The following is an 18,606-nucleotide window of genomic DNA, read 5'->3' on the forward strand; positions in this document are numbered from 1 at the left end:
CCACCATTCCAGAATACCATCCACAGAAACCCAAGCACAGAGGAGACACCCCCAAGTAGACTCACCTGAGTGTCTTCCTCTTAACTCACCTGGCTGGTTCCTTTCTCCTTGTTTCGCTCCAAACGTCTTTTCTTCAAAGGCCCCAGCAGCTCTGTGGATGCTTGCTCTAAAGAACGGTGTTCCGCCTCCTGATCGAGACTGGAGGGCATCTATGGGGCAAAAGCAAAGAAATGCAGTTTCAGAGAAGCAGCATTGAGGAACTCAACGCCTGAGCTGAGAAGATGCGGACAGCCACATTGGGGCACAGCAGGGGACTCGGCAATGCAACATCAGCATGGGCCAATGGAGCATGTCAAATAAGAACCTGCAGTTGGATCAAGCCAAAGGGCTATGTAGTCCAGCGTCCTATTCTCACAGTGGCCAACCTGATGCTCCAATAGGAAGTCTGTAAGCTGGACCTGAGTTAGCACAACATCACTCTCCTCTCTTGCAGTTCCCAGTAACTGCCTCTGATAGCCATCATGGCTGGTAGTCACTGCTAGTCTTCTCCTCCATGAAAGTGTCTAATCCGCTTTTAAAGCCATCCAAGCTGATGGCCATCACTGCCTCCTGTGGGTGTGATGATAAGGGGGGAGGTAGGGGTCTGCATCCATCCTGCTACACTGCCTGACTGTTCAAATGGCTTCCTATTCTGCATTAGTCAGGCCTCATCTGGAATACTGCGTTCAGTTCTGGGCGCCTCATTTTAAGAAAGATATAGTTAGAGCGGGTTCAGAAGAGGGCGACGAGGATGATAGCCGGCATGGAGAACAAGTCTTATGAGGAAAGGTTGAAGGAACTTGGCATGTTCAGTCTGGTGAAGAGAAGGCTGAGGGGTGACATGATTGCACTCTTTAAGTACCTGAAGGGCTGTCACATAGAGGAGGATACAGATTTGTTCTCTGCTGCCCCAGAGGGTAGGACTAGGTCTAATGGTTTTAAGTTGGCGGAGCGTAGATTCAGATTGGACATTAGAAGGAACTTCTTGACAGTAAGGGCAGTTCGGCAATGGAACCGACTACCTAGGGAGGTGGTGGGATCCCCTTCGCTGGATGTCTTCAAGCAGAGGCTGGACAGCTATCTGCGGGAGATGCTCTAGCTGTGGATTTCCTCCTGTGAGCAGGGGGTTGGACTCGATGGCCTACAAGGCCCCTTCCAACTCTATGATTCTATGATTCTATTGTGCATCTGGCAAGGAAGGTTGCACCAATGCATATGAGCATTTCCACCCCACATGAGTCCAAAGTGAGGAGCCTAAATAGCAAACAGGGAATCACTGAGAGCCAATATGGTGTAGTGGATAGAATGTTAGACTAGGACCTGGGGGACCAGGGTTCAAATCCTCACTCAGACAAGAAGCTCTCTCGGGTGATCTTGGGCCAGTCACTGCCTCTCAGCCTAAACAACCTCACAGGGTTGTTGTGAGAATTAAATGAGGAGGGGAAGAACTATGTACAACACCTTGAGCTCCTTGGAGAAGAAGGTAGGATATAAATGCGATAAATAATAATGATGAATTTCAGATGGTGATGTGGGATCTTCCCCCAGACTCAGATTGGCTTGGCTTGGAATAAGTGAGCTATTTCCCAAAGAAGATCGCACTTTATTGGCACTGAAGATAATAGGCATCTTTTTTTTATTAGGTTCTGGAGGTAGTGCTTACTTCAAGTTTGAATAGGTCTTCATCTGTCTTCATCTTGTCTGAAGTCTCGGTTACTCGATAGGATGCATTCTCTAATGAGTGTAACTGTGACTCTGGATTGAGATGAATGAAGCTGTGTTCTGCCTGAAGAAACTAAATAACCTCTTTTTTGGATGTCATAACAGATATTCAACTGAGCATGAGCCAATGACGTGATACTGCAGCACATATATCCAATATCGTTTCAGTTTGTATCAATGGAAACATCATTTCATAGACCCAAGAAACAACAACAGCAATTTACTCAGCACTGATAAGATCACACTGGAAGTCCTACACTTACTTCTAGGTGTGTAGTTAAGAAAGCTATGGACAAGTTGGAAAAGACTGATGAAGTAGCATCTTCAAAGAGGACCAAAGATCTGGAGGGAAAGTACTATGAGGATCTGGTATATTTTAGACTAGAGAAAGAAAGATCGAGGTACATTGACATTTCTAAAATATTTTAGAAGATATCAGAAAGAAGAGGCGTGCAGACAGCTGTTTATCCTAGGGAAAAGCCAGTGTTCTCAGAATCCTAGGGAAAGTCAGGATTTGCTGAGATGCAGAAGTCTAAGCTGTGAGCTTGCAGTGGCATCACAGTCATCATGTTTGTTCAGACTTAAAAGCTTTGCTTAAAGGTCATGATTGACTTCCTTCCTGGGCCAAATTCAAGGTGTTACTATTAGTAAACAACTCCCTTAACAGCTTGGGGCCAGTTTACCTGAGGGATTGCCTTACCCCATATATTCCCACTCGACTGCAAAACTGGCACTTTTACAAATGCCACATAATATTTGTTCCGTACTTGCAAGAAATCGACCCTTTAGTGTGGCAGCCCCTACTCTCTGGAACTCCTTGCTTATTGATATCAGGCAGGAGCCTTCATTGTGCTCTTTTTTGACACCTGCTAAAAATGTTTTTGCTTAGACAAGCCTAACCAGGTATGTAATCTCACTATATATACATGTATTTGTTTTTTAAATTGTTGATTGTATCTATATTTTGATACAGTTTCTTATGTCTGCTTGTTTTAAAAGTCTGATTTTACTGGTATTGTCTTATGAATTGCTTTATGAAAACTGCTTAGAGGTGTTTTTTTTTTTATTAAGCAGTATATAAATCTTTGCCACCCTGGGGTCCTACTGGAAGGAAGGGTGGGATATAAATCTAATAAAATAAATAAATAAAATATAGTAAAATATAGTAAAATAATAAAATAAATCTTGTTAAATAGAAATCATAAAACCGTTTCCCTGTTCCTCTCTGGAGCAGTTCAACTTAAAAAAATAAAAGAGAAAGAGAGAAAGTGCTTTATATTTTTTAAACTATAGCAAACAGCTTGCCTGAAACATATGAAGGAGAACGAGTCGGTATCAGAGTTTTCGTGTGTAGATTAGTACATATCACCAGCATTGCAACTGTGGATGGAAATCATGCTCACCACCTACGGCTAGCCTCCCTGCCTTCCACTCCACCAGTTCCAATGGGCACCAGTCTACTGTATAAAGGTCGGATTCCCATCCATTGCTGCACCCAGACTTGCCTTTGGCAAGTGGCCTCCAAGAGATTGCCCATGAAGGAACACAACCTTTGGGCTGAGAAAGTCTGTACCGATGCTTTACCTCTCCCTCTGTCTCTTTCCTTATTGGTGACTCTTCTAGAGACCACACTCCATCCTGGGTCTCTGAAAGGGTATCCTCAGCCGTGCCTGCCTGCTGTAAAGAGTTCTTGTCCATCTTCCTTTGAGGCTGAGCATCTGGCTCCTTTAGGCCTCTGGCATCAGCTGTGGCCTCTGACACCACAGAGTCACCAGGATGGCTATTAGTAGTTGCCATAGTCTTCTGATCTGCAGCAGCCTAAAAGAAATAAAATGTAGCTTATGAGGCATACAGAAATAAAACTACTGGCAGCTGAGCCAGCTGCTATATCTTTGAAGGAGGTTGTGGAGAAGCCATGAGACAAGGATACCCGTCACTTAAAAAAAAAAAAAAAACTACTTTCTTCATTACTGAAATGTAGCTATCCTTCCAAATTCACACGCCTCTGAATTTTGCAATGCAGTTCTGCAACCAAACAATATATTGCATATAAATTAGGGGAAAATGTGCATAAATTGCACATATTAGTGAAAATAACATTAAAATGCATTGCATCAGGGAAAATGCTTGCAAAAATGCGTATATTATACACAGTTGTTTATTAGGAGAAATTCACACACAAATGCTGATGAAATTTTCATGAGGATTAAAAAAATTGCTCTGGAAGTGGGGAGAATTGAATTTACGATTGGAAAAATGAGAAATGGAGAGATCCCAGATGGACAGATTTGTCCAACCCTACACTGTGTTATAGTCAAGCACCACCAACAGAACTGGGAAAAGTAGAAAGTTGGTGTCTGAATAACTTGATAATATTTCCAAACCCCTCCCCCTTCTTGGGAGGAGAAACCAGCCCCCCCCCGTCAAGATTCAGAAAGAAAATGCCCCACCTACCAGGCTCCCCTTAATGCAGCTAATTCTGAGAGTAGGCCAACTATTTTAACAAACATCCTCTTCTGGTTTGAGGCTGAGCAACACTCTTACTGCAGCAATGCTGCACATAAGCAAAACAGCGGATCTTTACAAGCTCAGCTTTCTTCTAGAAAAGCGGCTAGCCTCATGGGTGGCCGAGAAAAGTGTTTGAAAGTATATGGGCAGTAGGGATGGAACAATCTGTCAATTTTGTTTCTTTCAGTTTACTATTTTGCAAATCTTAAATGTAGTTCTCCACATTTCTGCAGCAATTTGCGATTTTTTTTAAAAAAAATCCTCATAAAAATTCTCCAGCATTTTAGTATGAATTTCTCCTAATAAATGCATTTTTGTAGGCAGTTTTGACTAATGTACACATTTTTGCACATTATTTTGGCTCATATATTCATTTTTATACACGCTTTCCTGTAATAAGAGCATTTTTGTAAACATCGCTTGGTTGGCAAACTGCAGTGCAAAATTCAAATGAGTGCAACTTTTAAAAGATGGCTGTGTTGCGGTTTTGGAAAGCGCGAATTTGATAAATTCAGCTTGAAATGTGAAAATGGAAATGGACTGCCTTCAAGTCGATCCCGACTTATGGCGATCCTACGAATAGGGTGTTCATGGTAAGCGGTATCCAGAGGGGGTTTCCCATTGCCTCCCTCTGAGGCTAGTCCTCCCCAGCTGGCTAGACCTGCTCAGCTTGCCACAGCCGCACAAGCCAGCCGCTTCCTTGTCTGCAACTGCCAGCTGGGGGGCAACTGGGCTCCTTGGGACTATGCAGCTTGCCCACGGCTGCACAGGTGGCAGGTCACGTAACCCCTGAGCCACTCACTGTGGGGGGGATCTTTAGCTGGACTGAAATTCTCACCCGCCCCTCATGGGCAGTGTCCGATAGCAGCTCAGGAACAGAGAAGTGATTCATGTGAATAACAGGGAGAGTTTCAGCGCTTCTTGGAAGCTCTTTCCCTCACCCATTACTGTTATTCTCTACATCTAGCCTACAGTTCACATATCTTCTTCATACCCCTTTCACTTCCAGGTCCTTGCCAAATGAGTCTATAGGCTCTGAACCCCTTTCTTTTGGAAGCAAGATCAGAAGAAATGGATGCAGATTAATTTAATTCAGCCTGAGGAATTAGGATTACCTTGAGACAGACATCCTTATCCTTATCCTTATTATTATTGACATAGGGATGTCGGTCCCTGCACATTTTTTACTTCCCAATGTGAGGACCAGCCTATCTGCCCCTTTGTGAACAGTTGTCAGGATCAATCTGCAGCTCCTCCTTATGGTGAAACTTTGAACTGCAGGTAGCAGCGTCTCAGTGAAGTACCTTCAGGCACTGGACTGACTTCACCCAATCAGGGGAGCCACTGGATCCTCCTGGGCCAGAAGGAGTATAGTAAAGGACTTCCTGCTTCAGTTAAGCCTTGCTGGAGCACCAAGGCTTTCCTGAGCTGTGGTGTGTTCCTGGACCATTAATTGTTCTTTGGTCCTCGCCTCTGGTTTACTCTTGGAGCCTGGTTTGCCCTCCACCTCTGACTTATTCTTTGGTCCTGCTGTTGGTCCTTTGGTCTGGTCCCACGGCTCCTGATTCACCCCAGAAGCTCACCCCAAACTGCTATCTATGGCCCAGCCCTGACAATTGCTCTGCTCTCTTCCACCAAGAAGTGCCGAAAACTGCAGTAAGAGTGTCTGTGTGCTCAGTTAGCCTGTGGAGCCTGCTCTGTTATGGCAGGCGGGGCACTGCCCCACCATAGATTCATAGAATCGTAGAGTTGGAAGGGGCCTATAAGGCCATCGAGTCCAACCCCCTGCTCAATGCAGGAATCTAACTTAAAGCTTGGTCCTGGGCCCAGTGCTCTTCAACATTTTTATGAATGACTTGGATGAGGAGGTACAGAGCATGCTTATCAAATTTGCAGATGATACAAAATTGGAGGGCATAGCTAATACCATGGAAGACAGAAACAAAATTCAAAGGGACTTGATAGGCTGGAGAATTGGGCTGAAAACAACAGAATGAAATTCAACAGGGATAAATGCAAAGTTCTACACTTAGGAAAAAGAAACCAAATGCACAGTTATAAGATGGGGGATACTTGGCTCAGCAATACGACATGTGAGAAGGATCTTGGAATTGTTGTTGATCACAAGCTGAATATGAGCCATCAGTGTGATGTGGCTGCAAAAAAGGCAAATGCTATATTAGGCTGCATTAACAGAAGTGTAGTTTCCAAAGTGCGTGAAGAATTAGTTCCCCTCTATTCAGCACTGATTAGGCCACATCTTGAGTACTGTGTCCAGTTCTGGTCTCCGCACTTCAAGAAGGATGCAGACAAACTGGAACAGGTTCAGAGGAGGGCAACAAGGGTGATCAGGGGACTGGAACAAATGAGGAGAGACTGAAAGAACTGGGCATGTTTAACCTGGAGAAGAGAAGCCTGAGAGGAGATATGATAGCACTCTTCAAGTACTTGAAAGGTTGCCACACAGAGGAGGGCCAGGATCTCTTCTCGGTCGTCCCAGAGTGCAGGACATGGGATAATAGGCTCAAGTTTCAGGAAGCCAGATTTTGACTGGACATCAGGAAAAACTCCTTGTTAGAGCCATACGACAATGGAACCAATTACCTAGAGAGGTAGTGGGCTCTCTGACACTGGAGGCATTCAAGAGGCAGCTGGACAGCCAGCCATCTGTCGGGAATGCTTTGATTTCGATTCCTTCATTGAGCAGGGGGTTGGACTTGATGGCCTTATAGGCCCCTTCCAACTCTACTCTTCTATGATTCTATGATTCATACCCGACAGGGGGCTGTCCAGCTCAGTCTGCCCTCAGCCACCCCCCACCTGCCTTACTTCCTCCTTACCTCCTTACTTCCAACCAGTCCTCCGTAGTCTCAGTGTTACCTTTGCAGAACTCAGCAGGGAGGAAAACGGGGGCAAAACTAGAATTAGTTGGCTCTGGTGCCACCTACTGTTGGCCCTCTTGCCTTCTGCAAAGTAGGGAACAGCCACCTAGCAAAAGGTGAATTTTTTTGTTTCCACAAAGTGACCTTCCCCCAACCCCCTGTGTTCAGCTCAGCGTTAATCTGCACATGTGCTTTTTTAATCACCTTAGCCAGAGTGGCAGGTGGGGAAGTGGAAGGAGAGGAAACGTATTCCTCAGCTTCTGGAACTGGGTATTCCAAATCTAGGCTCAGGTCTTCTTCTTCTTCTTCAGTAGCTTCCGTGATGCTAACTAGGTGCTCACCAGAAACATCATGCTTCAACGGGCTCTGTCAAGATTAAACACAAAGAGGCTAGTGGCAGTTACTGAGCAATCTGTTTATTATTTTTACTTATTTCACAAAATTTATACACTGCTTGATTGTAAGAAACCTCTAAGTGGTTTACAAAAAAAACCCTAAAGTTATCAGTAAAAGCAGTTTTGTTGTTATGTGCCTTCAAGTCGATTATGACTTATGGTGACCCTATGAATCAGCAACCTCCAATAGCATTTGTCATGAACCACCCTGTTCAGAACTTGCAAATTCAGGTCTGTGGCTTAGTTAAGGAATCAATCCATCTCTTCTTTGGCCTTCCCCTTTTTCTACTCCCTTCTGTTTTTCTCAGCATTATTGTCTTTTCTAGTGAATCATGTCTTCTCATTGTGTGTCCAAAGTATGATAACCTCAGTTTCATCATTTTAGCTTCTAGTGACAGTTCTGGTTCAATTTGTTCTAACACCCAATTATTTGTCTTTTTCACAGTCCATGGTATGCGCAAAGTTCTCCTCCAACACCACATTTCAAAGGAGTTGATTTTTCTCTTATCCGCCTTTTTCACTGTCCAACTTTCACATCCATACATAGAGATTGGGAATACTGTGGTCTGAATGATCCTGACTTTAGTGTTCAGTGATACATCTTTGCACTTGAGGACCTTTTCTAGTTCTCTCATAGCTGCCCTCCCCAGTCCTAGCCTTCATCTAATTTCTTGACTATTGTCTCCATTTTGGTGAATGACTGTGCCAAGGTATTGATAATCCTTGACAAGTTCAATGTCCTCGTTGTCAACTTTAAAGTTACATAAATCTTCTGTTGTCATTATTTTAGTCTTTTTGACGTTCAGCTGTAGTCCTGCTTTTATGCTTTCCTCTTTAACTTTCATCAGCATTCGTTTCAAAAGCAGTTAAAAGCATTTAACTTAAAGCATTTTTAAAAAAACGATTAAGAACAACAATGGACTAAAAGAGGTTAAAACACACCAGCATCTTTATATCTGGATTGCCTAAACAAAAACGTTCTAAGCAGGCGCCCAAAAGAGTACAGCAAGGGCACCTGTCTGGTGTCCACAAGCAGAGAGTTCTTGGCACAGGATTGGCACAGAAAGAACAATCTTAGCACAGGATGGATGAAACGAGAAAGGTGGGCTCCCAAGGGTTTTTTGTGGAGACCCCGTATATAACACATGAGGATATGTGAAAAACCCTGCCATTTCAGGCCAGAGGTCTATTTGGAAACCATCAGTTCTATCATCTTCTTCACAACAGCTCTGTGAAGTGAGTCCAGTTTTATGGTCCTAGTTTTACATCCAGGCTTGGTAAAGATCTCCAGTTGAGACCTTGGAGAGCTTCTGCTAATCAGGGGCAGGAGCAGCCATCAAGGACGGGCACCTCTGCAGACCTGGCATCCCAGCAGCAGCATCACTGCCATCTCTTGGGACAATGAGGGTATGCAGAGGCAGTGAGGCTGAGGCAGTGTGGATGTACCAGCAGATCCAATCTGGGGCTCCTGCCGGTGCACCCACTCCATCCCTAACCTCACCACTGGCCTGCCCCACCCTCTGACCATCCCAGTACACAGCAGTGATGCTGCTTCCGGGAGGTCAGGTATGCAGCACTGTGCCTCACTGCAGACCCTCCTGCCTCTGATTGGAGGCTCTCCAAGGTCTCAGCCAGAGATCTTTCCCAAACCTGGCTGTAAAACTAGGACCATAAAACTGGACTTGCTTTACAGAGCTGTTGTAAAGAAGAATGGAATGATGATTCTCAAAAAAACCACACACAATTGGTGGACTAACATTATGATATTAATGGGCACCAGAGCTATTCCCTTTTTCCAAACTCCTTTTCCATAACATGTACTCCTGTGATACTCACCACACCGTCTGTGGCTTGCTTAGATCCTTGTTTCTTCTTGGCTGCCTTCCCTTTCCCCTTCCGAGAGCTAACCATTTGCTGAGTCACCAGTTCAACGCCATCCCGTTGGAGAAGGTCACTCAGTTCCTTCAACAGAGCCAGCTGTAAACATGTAAAACGGGGTAGATATCATTATTCAACCAAGAAGAAGATGAGTGAATAGGCCCTGCTGGGATAATATGGTCAAATGTTTTTGGTAGGCTGTCCATCTGTTTTAAAATATGTGTTAATTTTTTTGTGGCTGCATATGGGCAGGATAAGAATAAGCTTATATGCGTATAAAAGCATAAACATTTAAAAGCCACTTGCAAAACTGTTTTGGATATTGGTGGTGGTGGTGGTGGAGGAGGAGGAGGAGGAGGAAATAGTGTTGGATTATGTCACCATTACTAGCCAAATGGAACCTAACTCAGGCAGCTTGAAGACTTTGTTCCCAGGTCTTGATCACAATTCATTGCTTGTCACTCTTGCCTCCCTCCTGTCTGCTGTCCCCCTGCAACTCTGAAATGTAGATTATAATCTCTCTGCATCTGAACAGTGCCTTTAAAAAACCTGCTTTCCTCCAGTAGCTCAAGATACACAGTTCCCAAAACATGGGTCCTATAATCTTACTTGTAGAATTCAATTTGTCTAACTCTTAAGTCATTTAGTTTGCAGCCACAGGTAGAACAAGTTACATACCTTGATGCCATAAGCTTCAAAAAGTCTTTCCAAATCCTACACTCGGAACAAATGACATCATCATCATCATCATCATCATCATTATTATTATTATTATTATTATTATTATTATTATTATTATATCCCATCTTTTTTCCAGAACTGGGATTCAAGGAGGCTTACAAAAGTTAAAATATATTTAAAAACACATAGATAAAACATACAGAAATTATAATTAAAATGTAATTAAACTAACTACAAAATTAAAACCATTGAGAACATAGCGATTTTTTTTAAAAAACCACAAAATACAAATCAGTAAAAACAGCACTCTACTTAATAACCCTTCCAGTCAGTTCCCAACAAAAGAAAAGTCTTCACCTGCCGACAGAAGGACAACAGGGAGGGAGTTCCAGAGCCTGGGGACAGCAACTGAGATCCTCTGAACTGTATCAAAACTATACACCCAGACGCACATTGATTTGGGATCATTTTCATGTTAAAAGTGATGGATAAGGAGCCAGGGCACAATTATGGAAGAGAGAAGAATGCAGATACCAGATATAATTCAGGGATGGGTTACTTCTGGCCCTCCGGAAGTTGTTGGACTCCAACACCCATCAGCCCCAGCCAGCATGGCCAATTGTCAGGGGTGATGGGAGTTGTAGGTTTAGGTTTATTAAATGTGTACGTTGCATCCCACTAAGCAAGTCCCAAAGTAGAAAAATACAATAATAAAATCACATAAACGTCATTGGAAACAGATGAAACAGTACAATCATAGTCCAACAACATCTGGAGGGCTACAGCTTCCCTATCCCAGCTGCAATTATTATGTTCCTGGGGCTGCTTTGGCCTTGGATATGTTTGCACTTACAGCAAAAAGGTCAAAATGGCACACAGGCTGTGTATACAGCACACATCAAAAGCACGTTAGTTCCCCCAAAGAACCCTGAGAACTGTGGTTTGTTAAGGGTGCTTGCAATTGTAGCTCTGTGAGGGGCAAACTATGGTTCCTAGGATTCTTTAAGAAATAAAGCTCTTTAAATATATGCTGTGTACACAGCCACACACTCCTCTTTTTTAAAGTGAGCCACAGTGCTGGACCTTGAGAAAGAATAAGGGGGCATCTCTTTGGAATTTGCTACTGAACTGCTTCACTGTTTGCCCTGTTGGAGAATGGAAGCGTGTGTCTCATGGTGTCCGTCAACTTTTGTTGCGATTTACCTTGATATCCAGGCCTTTCCCAGGCGGCCCAGGATCTCCCTTTGAAGAGAAACAAAAAACTGTCATGTAAATGCATCAGTTCAAGGACAGACCCCGAAACTGAACATCTATGCAGGCAGCTGATCCTTTGGCCCCCGTCCATGCCTGTGGGAAAAGGGCAACCAAAATGATCAAAAGGAATGAGCAACTTCCCTATGAGGAAAATGTCCAAAGTTGGGGCTTTAGAGTTGAGATAAAAAGGCAAGCAAGGAGGGGACACAAGAGAAGTAAGCGTATAATATTTTGCACAACGTAGAGAAAGAGGACAGAGAGAAGTTTTTCTCCTTGTTTCATAATTCTAGAACCCAGCGGGGCCATCCAATGAAGCGGAAGGTTGAAAGATTCAGGACAGATGAAAGAAAAGACTTCTTTACACTGTGCATAGTTCAAACTATGGAATTCGCTTCAATGAGATGTGGTCTACATGGCCACCAACCAAGTTAGAAGGCTTTAAAGGGGGGATTAGGCAAATTCATGCAGGATACAGCTTTGAGTAGCTCATTTGTTTTCCATGTTCTTAATTCTTTTAAATGTTTTGATTGGTTTCAAATAATTTAAAAATGCTTTCATTCTATTTTAAATGGCATTTTAATCAATCAGAATAAGAACCTAAGAAGAGCCCTATAGCAGCTGGACAGGCCAAAGGGGGGCCATCTAGTCCAGCATCCTGTTCTCACAGCGGCCAATCAGATGTCTCAATGGGAAGCTCAAAAGCAGGACCTGAGAGCAACAGCGACTCTCCCGTCCTGTGGCTCCCAGGATAAAATAGTAGCTACATAATATCTATATGCTCCAGAGAAATGCTGCAATCAACCTTGCAGTCTCTTGCATCAGCTCCTGGCTGGGTCAGGGGGCATAAAAGCCTGGCTGCCCTTGGGCAGCAAGTCTGCAGCCAATGGGGTTGCCACCGAAGGGGTGACACCAAAGGAATCACCCCTTGGGGAGTCCTGAGGGCTAGGGCGCTACCCCCTTCTGTTTTTTTTAACCAATCTAGATTGGTAGTGGGGAGAGCATATGGCACATGTGTAGTTCCCATGCAGGGTGAGAGCCTGTGCCGTGAACTGAATGATAGGGGAAAGTCGCCAGATGCTTTCAGAGAGAGTCTGCAACTGGCAGAAGGCTGGCCCTTCCCGGGTGTGAGACAGAGGGGGAGTAGATGTGCCCTGTGTGAAAAATATTGAGTGGGTCTGACTGTTCCCAATTCTCTCAGAGGCCTACTAGGATAATTGGCTCGGGTAGGTTTTGTTGGTGGGCTCGTGTTGGGTCCATATCAGGTGTTTAGGAGGAGTCTTAGTAAGGAGGGACATGGGTGATGCCACCCCAATTTCAGTGATCACTGGTAGAGGAAAGTATAGCCATGGGGTGTGTGAATTACCATAGAAGACAAGGGCAAGGCTATCGCGCCCACTCCTCCCATGGATGGGTTCCTTCTTGCTCATCTGCTGTGCCCACTGGCCTGTGTGTGTTGTTGTTTAAAGCCAGATTGATACATAATAAGACCACTCTCATCCATGATTTGATTGTGGATTAAGGTGCCAATTTGGTGTGCATTACCGAGATCTGGGTGGGTAAGCTGGGAGGAGTTGATCTGATCCATCTTTACCCACCTGGATACTCAGTGCAACACCAGCACAGGCTGCAGGGATGGGGGGGGGGAGTTGCTGTGGTCTACAGAACTTCCATCTCTGTCACCAGGAAACCACTCTGTCTTGGAGCTGGCTGTGAGGGCCTGCACCTGGTGTCGGGCAAGGAGACAGTAAACTAGGGTTGCTGCTGGTGTGCCATCCACCCTGTTGCCTGGCAGCTTCTCTGACTGAGCGGGTGGAGGTCATCTCGGCTGTGGTGTTGGAGGAGCCCAGAATGATAGTCCTGGGTGATTTCAATGTCCATGCTGAGGCTGCCTCTAGTGTTCCAGCTTGGGACTTCATGGCCTCCATGACTACCATGGGGCTGTCTCAAGTTGTCACCGGCCCGACGCATAGGGCAGGGCACACTCTAGACTTGGCTTTTGCTCTAGATGGTGGAAGGGGTGGTCTGGAGATGGAGGGGTGGATGTCACCCCATTGTCATGATCAGACCACTTCCTGGTGAAGTTTATACTTATGGCTCCAATCCTCCCCTCCGGGGTGGTGGACAGATTAAGATGGTCCGCCCCCAGAGCCTAATGGAATCCACTGGATTCCTAAATGCCCTGTGGGAGTTCCCAGTAGATAGAGCAGTTGACCCTGTTGAAGCCCTTGTACCATCTTATCAGGAGGTCCATTCTGCACAACATACGAAACGGACCTTTAGTGTAGTGCAGCAATTCTCAAACGGTGCGCCCAGGCACACTGGTGCGCCCTAAGAGGTGGCTAGGTGTGCCTCAAATATTATGAAAGTATACTTTAAAAATGAGAAGAAACCCAATTGTATAGTGTAAGTAATAGTGTTCTATAGTTATTTTTATTCATAGTTTAAAATATATTAATATATTTTTAATTTGGTACATGAAGTGCACCAGAAAGTTTTTATATGTTTTACAGTGCGCTGCGAACCAAAAAAGTTTGAGAACCACTGGTGTAGTGCCACCTACCCTTTGGAATTCCCTCCCCTTAAATATTAGGCAGGCGCCATCTCTGTCATCTTTTTGGCCCCTACTGAAGACCTTCCTCTTTCAACAAGCCTTTTAAGTAGAGACCTTATCCCAGTCTGTGTCAGTGTTGGAATTGCTTTTTAATAAGTTTTTAAACCCTTTCTTATTAAAAAAAAAAAAAAGATGTGTTCAAAGCTTTTAAAAATGTTTTTAAAGATGTTTGGTTTTAATATATTTTAAAGTCTGTTTTTATGATATTTTAAAGTGTTTTCAGTGCTTTTGTTTGCTGCCCTGGGCTCCTACTGAGAGGAAGGGCAGGATATAAATCCAATAAAATTAATAAATAAAATATATGCTACCTCCAGCGTGAGAGACAGTGTGTCTCTGAATACCAACTGCTGGAAGCAGCAACAGAAAAGGGTTATTGTACACATGTCCTGCTGATGGGTTTCCTGAGATGCATCTGGCTGGCATCTGTGAGAAACAGGATAATGGACTAAATAGGCCTTCACTCTGCTCCAGCAGGGCTATTTTTATGGAAAGCAAACTAGCAGGACCCCTATCCACCCATCCCCACCCTGCAAACCTCTGGCAGCCTCTAGATTTCAGGAGCTCCCATTAAACAATCCTTGATGCGAGTTGTCCCCTGACATCAGAGGGCTTTTAAAAAAAAGTTTCAGTAAATAGATTACAGGAGGTGTTCGGCCCTCCAGATGTTGCTGAACTTCAATTCCCATCAACCCTGCTTCAGCAACATCTGGAGGGTCAAAGGTTCCCCACTCCTTGGCTACAGTCATGCCTACATGTGAACATTAACATTTTATGTGTGACAGGGTGCCCCTTCATGAGATTTGGGTTAGGTCTCCCTACCACAGCCCACTGACAGCAGGACCACCACCACCATAACCACCTGGATGCTTAACTTCGCCATCTGTCTCAGCTTCTACAGCCACCTCAATAGAACCAACTTGAGGATGCTATGAAGTCTTTGCTTGATAGGCTCTGACAGATGGGGACCCAAAAGAACGAAGAGGGATTCCATGCCTGATGGACTTCATTTCACAGAAATCTGATTATCTGCCTCTACAGATTCCGGTGGAATGAAGGGCACCCAAGCCACGGACTAGCATGCTCTGTGGCAGGACATTTCATCCAGGAAGTTTTGTAGTCACCTGGAGGGTGGTCAACATTCTGCATTCTGTGGCTTAACCACTAGAGAGTTAGATACCAGGCACTTGCCTTGAAGGTTCCCATCAAGTGATGCAGTTTTGGCACCAACATTTCATAATTAATGGCATCAAATGGTAAAAGAAAACATAAGGACAAATAGCATCCATTTGCAAGTCTCTAGGTCAGCAGCAGGAAACACTGTTCAGCCTGAGGGCCGCATTTCCCCATGAGCAACCATCTGGGGGCCGCATGCCATGGGTGTCACTAATATTTCAGTAGGGGAAGAAGTGATACCTTCTCTCCTTTGATGACGATCCTGTTTTCCAGAGGAGGAACCTACAATTGTCAGAGGAATAATGATAAGCACATGGAAGGAGGAGATAGCACCTTTCTGAGGAAAGAGGAAGTGCCTGGCAGTTACCTAGCAATGTTCTCCAAGCACTTCCCATTCACTCAGGGTGTACCTCCTATGGTTGTTAGGCAACTTGGGATGCTTGCTTGTTCCTTAGCCCAACTCAAGACCAGGCAGGCTAAAGGACCACAGTGAAAACCAGTCGTTGGCACCATGGGTGGATTTTCATTTGTCCATTACGATGGTAATGTTGGATGGGCAAGCAGGAATATGACTTGAAAGGGGAGCTCCCCCCCCAAGAACAATTTCAGTCATTACCAAACACACACCATCAGCCAAATGTGCATGCAGTTCTTGCAAGGTACAAGAGGGAATCTTGTGCAGACTGTCCAAACAGATACGCCCTGTGCAATTCCCCAGACTCGATGTGTTGCATGTTAGAATCAGAGCTTGGAAAAGTTACTATTTTGAACTACAACTCCCATCAGCCCAATCCAGTGGCCATGCTGGCTGGGGCTGATGGGAGTTGTAGTTCAAAAAAGTAACTTTTCCAAGCTCTGGTTAGAATAAGGGTTGCCACCTGAACATGGTTGCATCTGGCAGCATGTTCAATTGACAACAATGCTGCCATCTTGCCGGAGACGAGTGTCCAGTTTCTTGTAAAATATCCTCCTATTTCTTGCACCACAAAAGAAGCTTCTGCTATTCTGCATTGTTCACAGGGCCCTTCTTTTAGCATTTTGGTGGGTGCGGGGTAGAACTTATTATTTTGAGATGGTGAGAGAGCGTGCGTGCTTTTTCTTTTCATGAAACCTTTCTCCAGCACTTTGCAGCTTCCCCCAGCTGCCTGCACTTCCTGATTTGAAACAGTACCATGGGAGGTGTCGCCTCATGATGGCTTCCCCTGGGCTTTCATTAAAGTGTGGGAAGTTGTGGCAGGGGGGCTACCAAGCATCTGAGACCAGCGCACTTACTGGTTTTGTTAAAGGGAAGTCCGTCCTTTTTCCCCCAAAAAACATTTCTGCACTGATTGCTTTGGAAGTAAAAGGACTTCACTTAAAAAAAAAAAAAATCAGCTGTCAGTATCACAGTGTTCAGCCACCCCAGCTTCCCACACTTACAGGAAAGCTCAGCCCAGGATGCCGGGGGGGGGGGGTCAGGAAGTGCAGACACCCAGGAAGGCCGCAGAGAGGTGGTATGTAGAATAGAAGGGCACTCTCTCTCACACACCGTTACTTGAAAGTAAGGTACATGCAATAAAAATCCCACTCGCCACCTATGAGAATATTAATAATATTTTCTTTCCTCATTTTGGTAATTTTTGAACGCAATTTATTTTCTCATTAATTGATGCAGAAATGGCTGGGGAAAATGCAAAAATAATTATCAGCAGAACACTAAATGATGACTGCACTCAAGATGGAGCAAATTCTTGGTGGCTTCAGTAAATGACCCGCAGAAGCACTACTAGCCCAGTCATAATTTGTTTGACCCAGGAGACACATTATAGATTTGCTTGCATTTGCCTAAGTTCAGTGCCAGATCTTATGAAAGTGGTGGCTATCTTCAAAATATGCAGTTTTGGAAATATTCCCCTAATTGCCCATACTGTTATGTTTGGTACGCTGCTTGCACTAATTAGATAGCTTGATATTACCCTCCAACTTTTAGTAGATAGACAGAACTATACTGGTCTGAATTAATTCGTTTTTCTAATTACATCTTCCCAAAGGAAAGGATTTGGTACTGTGCTTTGCAATAACTAGAAGAAAAGACTCTTGTGTAAAAGCAGGTGAAATGTCAAGCTTTTGACCCAACCTGGAAGGACCAACAAGGGTCAAACATGTGAAGGAACACCCAGATCCTGAATTCTAGGTTGACAATATAATTCTGTATGAGATTGCATGGGAGGCCTCTCCAGGCTGAGTCACCCCCTAGGCATTCGACTGGAGACCACAACAAGAGTCTCAAGGCCGCACTGCCTCAATGTCATGCCCCACTACCATTCTGTCTATCAGGACCAGAACAGAACTGGATGAATTTTCCTCCATGGAGGATGAGTTTGGCACTGGTCCTAGAACCTACATGGCTCAAGGTGAGTCTGTTGACATTAACATTTTCCTGTTCTGAAGATCTCAACCTTGGAAGATGCCCTGCTTGGAGACGCAGCCTATTCATGGGACCCAGTGCATCCTGTCTGGTTCCACTCGCTCCCTATCCAGACCCTCCAAGATCACTCCCACATGTCCAGTTGGCAACACTACCATCTTGAAATGTGCTGAAGCATTTCCAGGATGACTAAAGCGGGCACGTCCAAGCAGAAACCCAGAAGTAAATGCAAAGTGCTCCTCTTGCAGGAGGAGACTCCACCCCTGAGCCCTTCTCAAGAGGAAGAAGTCAGATTCAGCACATACTATGGGTCAGGGCCCTGCTGACGCCCCAGGAAGAGGCGAGGCAGCAGGGGCAGCTGTAAAGTTGCACAGTCGGTGCCTAGCCACTGCTGATGCAACATGTTCCCCTGCTCTACTTTCAGTGACTCATTTGCGGAGCGCTCCCTTGCTATCTTGAACACCTTGGTTCCCCCATCTGTTGGACAGCTACTCGGCCTGGCTGGTAAGGCAGGAAACTGAGCCACACAGCAGGATCTGATTTCTCCTGAATATCTGCCTCCTTAGACACAGTCCTCTGCTCTGGTTTTTCTGATATGGGTCTCCACTCAGTTTTCCAGCCAGACCCTTGCTGGGGCAAATTCTACATTAGCTTGGCTCTTGATCAGCCAGGCTTGTCAAGGAAAGAGACCCCTCTTCCTTTCCATCTTGCCATGTTTCCCCAGAGTGACAAGCGCTACTCACAGTCTTTCCAGGAATCCCAGGAGGGCCAGGCTGTCCCTGCAGAGACACAACAGACACATATGTGCCACCATGAAAACCTTCTGAGGAGATGGATGTAGAAGACTTGTAAGCTTTAAAGATGCCTCAGAAGCTCTCATGCAAGTCTAAAAGGAGAATGTGCAAACCTACAGATTCGCCCTTGTCGCCTTTCTCTCCATTGGCTCCCTAGGAGAAGGGTGAGAAAGGCAGAACGAAACAAAAGTCAGAGGAGATGTTGCTGAAAGAAGGTACTTCCCCATATCCTTCAAAGTCACATAGGGATGCTGGCAATCCT

At 44.9% G+C, this 18,606-nt stretch overlaps 1 protein-coding gene across 1 annotated transcript in view; it reads right to left on the reverse strand.

The window, feature by feature from the left end:
• Window positions 1-1,558: 1,558 nt before the first annotated feature.
• LOC133390880 (collagen alpha-1(VII) chain-like) overlaps window positions 1,559-18,606 on the reverse strand; it is an 86,400-nt gene continuing 69,352 nt past the window's right edge. The window contains exons 41-49 of the mRNA XM_061640333.1: window positions 18,462-18,497; window positions 18,294-18,329; window positions 15,384-15,425; window positions 11,309-11,347; window positions 10,103-10,138; window positions 9,383-9,523; window positions 7,356-7,517; window positions 3,346-3,579; window positions 1,559-1,618 (exon numbers count right to left, since the gene is read on the reverse strand). Coding sequence (XP_061496317.1) covers window positions 1,559-1,618; window positions 3,346-3,579; window positions 7,356-7,517; window positions 9,383-9,523; window positions 10,103-10,138; window positions 11,309-11,347; window positions 15,384-15,425; window positions 18,294-18,329; window positions 18,462-18,497 — 786 coding nt within the window. The remainder of the gene's footprint in view (window positions 1,619-3,345; window positions 3,580-7,355; window positions 7,518-9,382; window positions 9,524-10,102; window positions 10,139-11,308; window positions 11,348-15,383; window positions 15,426-18,293; window positions 18,330-18,461; window positions 18,498-18,606) is intronic.

The sequence above is a fragment of the Rhineura floridana genome, chromosome 8 (assembly GCF_030035675.1).
Source record: "Rhineura floridana isolate rRhiFlo1 chromosome 8, rRhiFlo1.hap2, whole genome shotgun sequence".
Lineage (NCBI taxonomy): Eukaryota > Metazoa > Chordata > Lepidosauria > Squamata > Rhineuridae > Rhineura > Rhineura floridana.